Below are 12,994 nucleotides of genomic sequence, written 5' to 3' on the forward strand. Positions count from 1 at the left end.
TCTTATCACCATATTTTTACGGGCATCTATGAAGGAAAAGATCAATGATGAGCCGCTGTCCCTTTTCAGAAGTTCAAAATTATTCTTGATGTTGACCTCCATTTTGGGTGTTTCAGGGAGTTAACTCTTGGCCACCTCCTGTCTCTACTTTCCAGATGGGCCTCTGTGTTTGTGATCACATGCTTTTAAGTCTATTTGTGATTTATTGAGAACATAATATGAACTTTTTTCATGTCATGTAGTTAGAAAGTTAGGAACTACAGAAAATTCTTCATTTTGGAATCAGTATTAGATTGGCAACCTGGATGGCATGCTGATCTGGAGACAGATTAAATTTTGTCTCACCGTCATGCATCCAAGTTTTAAATGAGAGAGATTTTACTGTTTTAGCAACAACAACAAAAAAAAAGAAAAAGAAAAACAAGAAAGCTAATTTCTCTGTTCTGACCTTAATATCTCTAAAGATATCATTCAGTTCATTTTTTGTTGCTGACCTCTTGGTCGCTGAGCATTTAACTCATGAATTTTTGCCTTTACAGGAGCATATCCATCTCCGCTGAATTATCATTTCTTCCCAAAGTCTTGCTGCACGTAGGTTGTTTTTTGAATGATCATTCTTTTTAAATGATCATTCTTCAGTATGGCTTGGCTTCAACCGACTGTGATGTTTACTCGTGGAATTTTATATCTATTGTTGTGCAGATCTGTTAATGAGGTCATTTGCCATGGAATTCCAGATGCTAGGTATTCGATTCCAGCCGTTAATTATTAATTTATCTTCTGTTTACTTTTATTTGGTGAGTACATGTGCATGATACAAAAAGTCAATCAGAAGTATGGAATCCCGACATTTTGGTCTGATTTGATTTTACATATTATGCACCACAATATGTTCTAGATAAACAGTCCTTTAAATTATCATTAACGATCAGGTAAGGGGAGACTAAATCTGAAATCACTAGATGAGTGGTGACATGGTGCACTTGTTTTTGTTTGTAGATCTATGATTCCAATTCTTGTAAAATTCTGTTGTAGAACTTAAATTGCAACGGGCATTATGCTAGTTGAAAAACTTCCTAGCAAGAAATTGTTGTGTCGTACATTGTCAAACACCTTGTCCATGTGGTAGTATGCATCTCATGTCTATAAATCATAATTGGGCAGTAGAAATTGTTCAGAGTGCATATATTCAAATCGATTTATCTTCCAACAAAAGATGATGTCAGCTCTGCCAATAAAAAGAGACAAAAAAGTATCCTTCCTGGCATATGGCTTTCAAATCTTTCACTGAAGTCCTATAGTTTCAGGTCGTAGAAACTTCAAGATAGAGGAAATTGGACTATTCATTTTGATTGAATTGAATGCCAGAAGCAGCTGATCGTATCTGATACAGTTATAAGCTTATTTTCTTGTTAGATGAGAATGTTATACTTAATATATGCTAGAACTCAGCTAATGCCCGCAAGCTGTTGTAATAACTGTATGAGCATTGGTCATATGCTAAGTTGCATGGAAACGGGCACGTGTACGGGTGTGCGGGTACGGGTAGGGGACACGGCAAAACTGTAAAATGTTGGGTACGGGGACACGAGAATTAATAATGCACATGAGATAATTTTTTTCCACTTCATGTGTCATTAGAATTAAAATTTCGATCACATTTTTTGAGTTTATTTTATCATATTGATTATCGTGAATTGTAAGCTACTCATTTTTTGTACTAGACATCTAAACGACCCATTAACTATATAGTTTTGAACTTGGGTATAGACTGAAACGAACCCGACCTGTATCCCATTAGTTTCAAAAGACGGATGTGAAGTGTAAGCTCTACGTCTAGGAAGTCTTTGACAAGTGTTTTAAATTAACACACATATCGTCTAATTGAGTACATGTTGTAATAAATGCATGCATATATTCAAGAAGTGTCCATGAAGTTTTGGTACGGGAAAGTGTCGGGTACGTGTCCGGTACGGGTACGGCTTCAATAATGAAGTACCCGGGTAACATAGGTCATCGGACTTCCGGTTCATATCAAATTTTTGCGCAATCAGCTAATCAAGGCAGGACAGATCTATTGAATAGTGTGCCTTTCTTTTCCAACAAAAGAGGATGACAGCTCTGCCACTAAAGAGAGACGAGAAGTATCATCTCCTGGCATTGTCTTTCAATCTTTGTCTCTGAAGTCCAAAAGTTTATGGTTGTAGAAACTGCAAGGTGGAAGAAGTAGTACTATTCATTTGGCTTGAGCTAAATGCCAAAAGGCAGCTGGTTATCTCTGATACAGTTAGATGCTTATTTTCTTGGAAGATGAGAATGTTTTAACTTCATCTATGCTAGAACTCGACTAGTCCCCAAGCTGTTGAAATTACAATATGAGCATAATTCTATTGACTCTGGTTCATATGATTTTTTGTGTATAAACTAGTCAAGAACTGGATAGGCAGGACAGGTCTAATAAAGTGGATTAAGTCAGTAACCTCAAAGAGAAGAGTATACTTTATGAAACTTATGAGAATAATTCTGCAGTTAGGCATATGCAACTGATTGCAGGCATTAGCTTAGTGTTGTGGTATTTCCTGTGATAATAAAAATATTACATTATGCAAAATATTGAAGTTAGCATTTCCAGCAGGAGAAAACATTTAAGATGTAGAAAGAAGCCATGCTAGACAAAAAATCTTATCCATTCACAACAGAGGACTGGAAAGTTTTCTGAAAGCACAATCCAATAAATTCGATCCAAAATGTTTTTCTTATCTGGTATTTAGTGCTGATTGTACAGGCATGACATGAACAATCACATTGTATGGAAGTTTATGATGGAAAGTAAAAGGTAAGGACAGAGACTGGGATACGTTTGGAACGACTAAAAGGGGCTGCACATAGCACCAGTTTATTTCCTGTAGCTTTATTAATTGATATCTGTAGTGATTTGCATGAAAGAACCCTTTGAGCATGGAAATTACCAAATACTTTGCCAAGCCTATGATGAGGCACTGGACCGACATGGTCCTGGCATTGGTTTAATACTCAGACATAATGGTTGATAATTGTTGTTAAATGCCTATATGGATGCAAAAGGTTTTATTTCAACCATTCTAGTAGATCAGAAAGATTAACTAATTCTTTGTTGGCATTGCTGCCATCTAAGGATACATTCAAATTGACTAGTCTCCAGTTTGGTGGTAGAGCTGTTTGACCTTTACGGACTGTTCTTTACATCTGGGCTCTCTTTGATGGTTTCGCCTGCTTCTGACATCAGTTTAACTGTCAAACTGAATTATTTACAGGGATATGATTGATGCTCTAGTGAGTCATATGGTGCCCATCTATTTATTAGATTCTCATAAGAAGAGAGAACTCATTTTAAAGTTTGTTGAACTTACCTTGGGAGTAAGGTAAATATGGTGGTGGGAGGGTTTAAGATTATCAGGACAACAAGGTTTTGTGACTAATTTTTACTACATCCTTCCTACCTATTGAATCTGTCTTTCAGTTATTCTTGTATCATTTGGTAGCTCCTATACCTCCTTTATCTTCGATAATGTTATTTTCCGTGCTCATACTTTGCCTACAGAATACTGCATATGGAACTGGAACTTGACCTCCTTTTTTTCACATGGGAACGGTGATGAGAGATGGGTACTTGTGATAACCCATCAATATGTAAATAATAGTAATTTTGAAATGGATGCTATATTTTCTTCAAATCACGTGAGAAATGGTTGTCACTGCCATGTCTCATAAACTACTTCTCTAAATGTCTGAATGTGCATTCCTCCTGCTGCACTTGATTCATGTTTTCTGGTTACTATCTTCATAGTATCCCATCAGGCTATCTCACAGTTTGTTTATGTTGCAGGAGACTAGAGGATGGTGACATTGTCAATGTTGATATAACAGTTTATTATAAAGGTTGTCATGGTAAGAAAATGTTTACTTAATCTCTCCTTTCTTGGTTTGCTTAAATCCTATTGAACAATATCTATTAAAATAAATGTGCAGGGGATCTTAACGAAACATATTTTGTGGGGAAAACAGATGAACTATCCCAGCAGCTAGTACGTTGTACGTATGAATGCTTGGAAAAAGCTATTTCTATAGGTAGCTATTACTTACTACATGATTTTTGCGATGCTTGTTTCAGGCTTTTGGGTTGATACTAACTTCCTGCTGCAGTGCAGCTGCCATGTCAAATATTCTTAGTTCATTTCTATTGTGTAGTTCGTCAGGCTGAATTCTGCTCTGCCTGGGCTATATCACTCTCTATTCTTGTATATGTAATCAGGGTTGAGTCATTTCTGCTTGCCAAATTGTTAGCAATGAGACTAATTCACAGTCAAATGATGTAAAATGGTTCCTTTTTTTGTTGTTGCGATTGAAATGTGTCTCCCAACAATTTAGTTTTCTTTTATCTGTTCTTTGGAGTATTACACGCAACTCTATGATGTGGGAGTTGTCCATCTTAAGAGATTGTTGATCTAAATTTATCTTGGAGCACCAAATATACGTAGGGTCTTAGGAGGTTATTACTAGAATCTACTACAAGTATAAGCAACTCTGTGTCCCTTCCTCTCCTTATCCCCCTCTCCTCGTTTTACCTCTCGACTTTTCTTTTCTTTTCTTACATTGGCTGGATGCTCACTGAACTGCTCAATTTCTTAAATCCTTGTCTGACCAACGTAACACTGCACCACTTACAACTCGATCTAATCCCAATTTGTCCACAATTTCTCTCCCACCAACCCCTATCATACACATACACCCCCATCCACCAACATACAACATTTTCACAATGATGTAATAGGCTTAGTTTTAAGAAAAATCTGCTAATTATGGCTGTGCATAAAATGTTTAATCGCTTATTAGTTTACGTCCCTTGACTTTTGAAAATTGCATGCCTGGTACATATTTGTCTTTATATGGTTACTACAATTACATATTTTTCAAGTTGTTTATTTAAGATTGAACAATGATTAATAGGAATTTTGGCTTGTTACATGTCTATTCTTACCATCACTTTTTTCTTCCTTACTTGCTAAACTCTAGTGAATTGTTCTATCAGTTCTGCGTGGCCCGCATCTATGGGATTTCCCTTTTTTAATTACTATGTGGACATTCTCGTTCTACTAGCACAGGGGAAGCCTTTGTTCGAAACTTTTTTTTGGCTTGCTACATGAATTTGTTTCTTTCAGTGAACTCCATTAGCAGTCATCTTCTAAGATGAATTAATAATTGTGTATTGCCTTGCTTTCACCGATGATTGTGTATATCTAGTCATTGTTGGCTTGTTGCTAAATTAATTTGATGCTATTGATTTCCTTACTTGCAAACTTCTCTCGTCCATTGGACATGTCTAGAGCTTCTCAGTTGGTCTCATTATGTCCCTAATGAAAGCAACCTATTACTTCTTATTTGATGCAATAGTAGTACCTTATAGATCTGAGTTGGTTCTCCTCATTATGCCCCTAATGAAAGCAACCTATAACTTCTTATTGATGCAATAATATCTTATATAACCATCATAATGCATTTCAGCTTATCTATCTTAGCATTCTCATTTTAATGCATAAAGCATTTTGTACCGATAGTATTATATAGAATTTCCTTTGTTTTCATGTATATTTGGTCATCACATAATAAGTCAGAAGCTCTACTTCATGTTAACTATCCCACTTTGATTATGTAAAACATTCACTCTTTGATCTCACCATCTTGATGAATGGTTGATGGACCTTAAGCAGTGACAATGTCCACTTCTCCATCTTCATCTTCAGTATTACTATACATCAATATGCAGTATATTGTATGTTAGGTTATAAGTTATAACATCTTGCTTTTCTGAAGCGAGCTACAATGCATCACCTTATACAGAATTTGGGGTATGGACTGGCTATTGGCTATATTATTTCTGTGAACTTTGCAACATCATTGGGTAGTTTATTGTATGTTAGGTTATAATATTCAGTGCCTGCTCTGAAAATCTGCTTTTCTTGAGCAAGTTGCCGTATTGTATGTAGTAACATCACATCTTTAGTTCATCTTATACAAACTTTGGAGTGTGGCCTGTTTGTAATGCTTTGTTTCATTGTTCTTTACATGTTTGTTCTAGACGTGTTATTATATACCCTCAACTGCATAAAACAACCTTTCTTGCATGATATATTAGGATTTGTGCATTGTTAAGACTTGAAACATGTTTCCTATTTGCTCTTTCATCTGTGAGAAATGGAGCAACAATAACTACTGCTATGATATAGCATCTAGTTCCTATGACTAGTTAGCTACAAGAGGTCTTTCCATGCTAACAAAACTGCATTTGCTGCAAATTGATGAACCTCTATTAGTTGTAATTAGTTGCAATAAGATGCATCTATTAGGTGAAATGCCAGCTCCAAATCTCATTCATATTGCTCCCAATTTCTATTCTCCTTTTCCACTTATGAGATGGGTTTCCAATTTCTGTATGTTTGCAGCATAACACATTCTTAGTAACATGGTAAATTACCAGTCATTCACCTCGAAGCCTCGAACCATATACATGCAAACAAAGAAATTGAGCAAATTGCCATTACTGTTGAACAAATCAAACAGAAGTTGCGTTCTCACTTTCTGCTAGGGTCAATCATTTATATTTGGTACTATTGTATTATGAGTTTGGATCTCAAATTGATTCCAGTTGGGTCTGTTGGATAGTCACGAAGTTCTTTTTTATGTGCACTTGAATACAGTCTGGCTTCTGCATGAGGTCCATGTGTGTACCTTAGCTCTTGATATGGGTTTTGGTTTGTCCAAGTTAAAACTTTTGAAGATTAGGTGGAACAAATTTAGCTCTGGTAGTTTGGAGTCTGGTATGGTTGTATTTGTGGAAGTACTGGCAAAGTCTTGGCATTGCATGAGCTTCATACTCCAATCCATATTAGTTTATCTTTCTTATTGATTGGATCTTAGCTATGACAATAATATGCAACTTTGCATCTTCTGGGTGCCTATGTGTGCAGCACAATGAAAATACATTGGACACCTTTGACACTGATTAACTTTTCTATGTTGAAACACGTGTCGTTCATAAGAATCATAACTGAATCATAACTTTCTACTTCGTTGAATTTTATCTTTATCATTATTTGACAGACCTATGATTTGTGAGAACCTTTTGAACAGTTGTTTCAGATTTGCAACTTAAGTTATCGATTATGAGCCCCTGTTGCTTTTGTTATTATAAGCAGTTAAACCTGGGGTTCGATTTCGTGAAGTTGGAGAGGTCATTAATAGACATGCATTAATGTCTGGATTCTCTGTGGTAATTGTGGCTCTTTGAATTCCGTAAAGTTTCATTTAGTACTCTTTTGTTCCGTTTTTATTCAATCGCCTAACATATAGGATCTATGATTCAGGTGAAATCATATTGTGGACATGGGATTGGAGATCTTTTCCATTGTGCTCCTAATATTCCTCATTACTCTAGTATCCTTGTTCTGATAAATTTCCCTGTGATTTTAGTATAAGTAACATTACTTAACTATATAATTTTTTTCAACTTGATTGGTTTGTATTGACAATATCTTTAAGACTTGCTAATCAATTGGATTCCAACTTATTTTTTGTTGGAAATGATGGTGCACTTCATGATTATTGTCTAACCCATTAACCAATATATAAGTCAAGAAGACCCAATCATAATGAGAAAAAAGAATTCTAAAGGAAGAATGCAGATAGAGAGGAAGAAAAGAATAAAGGGAAATAGAGTGGGTCAATGTGAAATAGGCCTCACCGTATGCTCTCCATGCTTCTACCCGGACCGTCTGTCGATAACTATGATTTTGTGTTGAGAAGGAAATTATAAGGTATCATTAGTTTAACCTGTCAGGTGAATGACCCAAATCCATTATCCACGTACCATTTGTTTTGAAGTGGTCTAGATTCTCATCTAGAATTCCAAGCCCACAAGTGAATAATTCGTCCATAGAGTTGGCTTGATTTGAAGCTACGTTACCTCAAAGTGTTTAAATATTCTTTCTATTTCATTAGGTCCTTTTTTTTACATTTTGTTCATGTAAAGCTATTTAGTGGTCTTGTGTCCTTGTTCTAGCTAATAGGCAAATGCTTACATAAAACTGATGTTTTTTTTCTTAAGAATCCTTTACAAATCCTTAGAACTTAATGCACTTCAAGGTAGTGCTACATTATAACAAAATCCTTTATAGGGGCTGAATTTCCATGTAGAAGGGAACAAATTGCTTTAACTCTATATGACTTTGTGAGAAAAGTAATATATAATATCTTTTTACTTGACATTTTTTTTTGTTCTAAAATCAAAGCTGCAACTATCATATCAAACCTGAGACAAAATGCCAATAACTGAAATTTCTGCAACCAAGACGTAGACTGTAAATTGATAATTTAAAACTTGGGTTCTTTGGTCTTTATAAAAGTGAATTACTCGTTAGAGCTATGCTCCACTTAATGTCATATTCTGTAGCAGTCTGTTGCGCTTGTTCCCTTAACATATGTAGGAAATAAAGCAGTTGGTATGATGAAGGCTGGACAGACATTTACAATCGAGCCCATGATAAATGCTGGTGAGTTCTTGAACTTTATGTAAAGACTTCTAATTGTTGTTTCTGTATTTTGTACTATAAGAGCTGTTGATTGCAGGAGTTTGGCGTGATAGACTTTGGCCTGATGGATGGACAGCAGTCACTGCTGATGGTAAACGAAGTGCACAGTTTGAGCACACACTTTTGGTGAGTAGACCCTTTGTAGCTGTTATGTTATCAAGTGTGGTTTCTCTTATCACTGAATATTTTGCTCGAAATGGTGTTTGCTTCTTTACATCTTGCATAGAACTATTGAAAATTCATTGTGTATATGGTCGTTTCTAGGCTCTTCACAATTAGCCCTTTCGGTGAAAGTGTCTGTTATCTGTGTTTCCGATGCACTTGTAACTTGCTGGTGATCCAGGGTTGATTGAACTCCCATCAATATTTTGATCAATATGAATGGAACATATATGTCATTCTCCCTTGTTCACATCTCTCTTGAAAATACAAAAGTGATATTGCCTTTTCTCGGATCCTTTTTTCATTATTTATATTGGGGTTCCTGTGGTTTTACCCAGCTCTTCAGGTTTTGGGATTTTTCTGCAGAAACTGTTGTATGCCTGTCTTTTAGTTCCTCATTATGACTTAAGGTATTCCCAATTTTGAGAGATATAAACCTTAGTTCTCTACATGATTGGACCAATGTTCTAAAAGGCAGTTTATTATGCGGTCAGTCTGGGCATGAGAAAAGGAGATAAAAATGGGCTAATTAAAATGTTGTGGCAAAAGTATGTGGTAGGAAAAATTATGGAAAGATGGGGTTACGGTTCTTGATGAGTACTTTCAAGGATGCATGCGTCTTGCATTCAATCTTTTGGACTCTTAACAGGTTTTAAACCTGCCTTTTTACTGTTACTTACTATTTGCAACACGAGCCCTTTGTAGCATCGATAAGGTTTGATTGGTTAGTATGGGAACATTCTCTTGGCATTTTTAACCATAATCTGTATTGTGCAGGTGACAGAGACAGGAGTAGAGGTTTTAACAGCAAGGTTGCCGTCCTCGCCTGATGTTTTTCCTTGGTTGAATTAATATTATCTAGAGCTGAAGTTTTGATGGATTCCCGATTTAACTGTAACCTAACCAAAAGATCACTCCTCTGCGCTTTGTTTGAGTATTTATCTATGTGGTCCTATTAAACAGGGGTGTTATATTTAGATTGTAATGTCAATCCAATTAGTATAACTTTTATCCTTAACTAGATTCCTGTTTGAAATTTTGTTCATTTCAAATTTTAGTCACTTTGCTGAAAGTTTATCCTAAAATATAAACTCCTTTGTTGAGTGATAGCGAGAGCGAAAGTTAAGATGAATTGTGTGTACCATGCCTACCAAATATTTGCTTATAATGTCAGTAGTTCCATTATCAAAGCTGGTGTTTAATCCTGTAAGTTTGCTTGGGTAAATAATCTCTTTGGAGTTTGTGGTCTTTGATTCTGCATTGTATGTCAACTGTTGTTGATGGATATTTGAACATGAAGCCTGTTGTGAATTGGATTGAAGCGTGAAGTATCAGTTAAAAATGTTGAGGTAAGACTAATGCTTTAAGCTTTCAAGTCCGAATACTCTTCAAAAGTTAGGATTTAGCTAGTCCTAAAAATCGGTTGCTTTTAGCTGTCAATTACGCTAAAAGCACAACATTTTATTCTAGAATCCTTTCCTTAAACATAGTATATGGAATTCTATTAGGCTAAGAGTACCGAGTTTTATTCCTAGAATTGTTATTCCACTCAAATCCTGAAATTTTTAGTGAAGCAAAGAGACCCTAGGAAAAGTATGACCCATAAGAACATTTGTAGCGGTAGCTTTATTTTCGATATACGTAGGATACTTTTCTTCTATGTTTCAAAGTTTTTAGATAATATGGTTAGTAGCATCAATACATTTAACGAAAGAGAACTGTAGGGGAATTATTTCTCCTTGCTTTTCAAGAACGATTACAGTATGGAATACAACTTGTCTTTGATAAATGAGCCGAACTCTTGTGAACTTTTAAGTAGAGGCATAACTACTTAAAAGTATGCAGTCGATTAGAATGTGTGTGCGCGCGTGTGCGTACGTGTGTTACGTCTTCCCCTGCTACATTTATAATACTGAATACTCAGACTTCCAAATAAATGAGATTCTCATAGACTGGTACGTATCCCGGATAATTTGTGTCATGAATATAATTCTGAGAATACTATAGCTTGAGCAAACAAGGGTAAACTATAGCTTGATCAGAAGAAATGCTCCCGCGCTAGCTGGGTGGTTTACGTGCTTTACCCGTGCAGAACGCGGGAAGGGTTCTGGTCGAGTTCAACACCTCAATAGTAATGCAACCTGACCAGAGCCCGCCCCCGTCGTCTCACATAAATTGAGTCCAGATACATTAACCAAATCCGCATGCTAATTCTAGCCAAAAATCAAATTATACAGTTGCTCAAAGTAAATTGAGGGTTTCATCTCTCACGTGACTCACCTCACCCAAACTCCGTGTCCCTCTCGTCCGCTAGAATGTGCTTGATCGGCAGAATCTTGTCCATTTATAATCTAGAAAGGCAAATTCAATACGCCCATAAAACTACTACCCGAATTCACAGTAACTTGTTTCATTGTTCAAGATCTATCACCTTAAACTTATGTTCATCTGCGGTCATTCTTCAAGATCAATTACCTTAAACTTATGTTCATCTGTGCCTTAGACAGCCATCAATACAAATTGCCGACAGTCGTAACTGCTAGCAAAAGAATGGAGCCTAATAGAATATGCTGATAGTAATTGTAGTAAGACGAGCCTATCAGAATAGCAGATGAGCTTGTCGAACCGGAGGTCGCGACTAGTGGTATTGAAGTTGCGCCCACAGGCGTGCATATGACTACGTCGTTTCCCCATCGGTTGATGTGGCGTCTGTGGTTTCTACCACAGTGGATGTTTCCAGCGTGTTGGCACGCTTGCGCCATTCCTCTTATCGGGTAGTGAACCAACAAGCCCCAGCCACTTCTTCAACAGTAATGGATGTATTGGTGGTTTCTGTAAAAGCGGGTCCTTCGAGTCGTGCATGAATTCCACAACCTCCTAACCCAGATAATTTGATCAGGTTGGAGATTCAGATTCTGGTCGAGAGCCTAATGAAGCAATTCAACGGAAGTGTCGAATCTGCTTTGGCTACGCAGAAAGGGTTATCTGCGAGCACTCTTGCTTTGTTGAGGAACCAACTTGGCCTTTTGACCTCGATTACAGGAACTGTACGTACTAAATTGTTTAAGAAAATTGATTGACGAGGTTGAGCTTCAATTTCAAGAGTTGCAAAGACTTCGTGCAGGTGATGTTGATGGCATTCCCGAGCTTGAATTTCACCAGCTCTCGGTAATACACCGTGAGGTTGAAGAGTTTGTTCACAAGGAGATGGAACAGATCAATGAGAGGCTTCAAGAACTAAACAATAGCCTTGCATTGGTTGACGATAATCAAGCGAAGCTTAACAAAGTCATTCTAGAGAGGGAAACCACCATAAATAAGGCCAAGGCGGTCATAGCTACAGCTCAAGCTCGGTTGGAAGCAGCTCAATGGAAAAAGGAGGAGCTTGAACTTAAGACGGCCTAATTGACTAGGAAGTGAGATCTCAAAGTTGTTGAACTTCAAGCCGAGACGACTAGATTGGAGGCCGTTAGAGTTCAAGCTGCTAGTAACGATTCCAGGAATCTGAAGGAGAGAGCCTAGAAGAACGCTCTTGAAGCTTGGATTCCAGGATAGCCGAGTGTATTACTCGAATACAATCTTTTAACTCATATTCCCTTTAGAATTTTTATAATAGATTGGCTCTCTTAATAATAAAAGAACTTTTGCCCCTTTTGATATGTGTATGATAGAGGTACAATATTAATGTATCGTATTGATATCCTGGCTAGAGAGAAAATGATAGAATCAAACTGATAGAGGTGCAACGTTAACGTATTAAGTATGATTGAATTGGTATTGTTCAGTGGTGTAGTGTTCATATGACAGTGTTACAGTATTTGACAGAGGTGTAATGTTAACGTGTCAAATTGAACTTCCCACAAAGGTGTAATATTAACCGGTCAGATTGGAAGGGGTCCAATGGACAACTACCATTTGAAATGTAATGTTAACTTAACGGTAAAAAATCGATGAAAGTGTAATTTTAACTAAATAATTTTTGGTAAGAACGGATTAACAGAGGCGTAATGTTAATCTGTCGAATCTGAAAAGACATGTAGAAAGAGGTGTAATGTTAACTAGTCGATGAAATGTTCCGACAGGGGTGTAGTGTTAACTGGTCGGATTATTAGAGTGGAAACTGTTCAGATATATAATGTTAACATGACAGTGGTAATGCATTTGGAGTCAAACTGAGGTGTAGTGTTAACTTGATGACTCACTGGGGG

The 12,994-nt window shown here is 36.7% G+C and overlaps 1 protein-coding gene across 1 annotated transcript; it reads left to right on the forward strand.

Moving 5' to 3' along the window:
- LOC109839450 (methionine aminopeptidase 1A) lies at positions 527-9,918 on the forward strand (the record flags this gene model as incomplete). Its single annotated transcript, XM_020407873.1, has 9 exons — positions 527-591; positions 703-744; positions 3,866-3,927; positions 4,009-4,107; positions 7,233-7,306; positions 7,401-7,470; positions 8,520-8,585; positions 8,662-8,750; positions 9,564-9,918. Coding segments are annotated over 9 exons (642 nt in total), but the record flags the coding sequence as incomplete, so codon positions are not given.

The sequence above is a fragment of the Asparagus officinalis genome, chromosome 4 (genome assembly GCF_001876935.1).
Source record: "Asparagus officinalis chromosome 4, Aspof.V1, whole genome shotgun sequence".
In the NCBI taxonomy this organism is placed as follows: Eukaryota; Viridiplantae; Streptophyta; class Magnoliopsida; order Asparagales; family Asparagaceae; genus Asparagus; species Asparagus officinalis.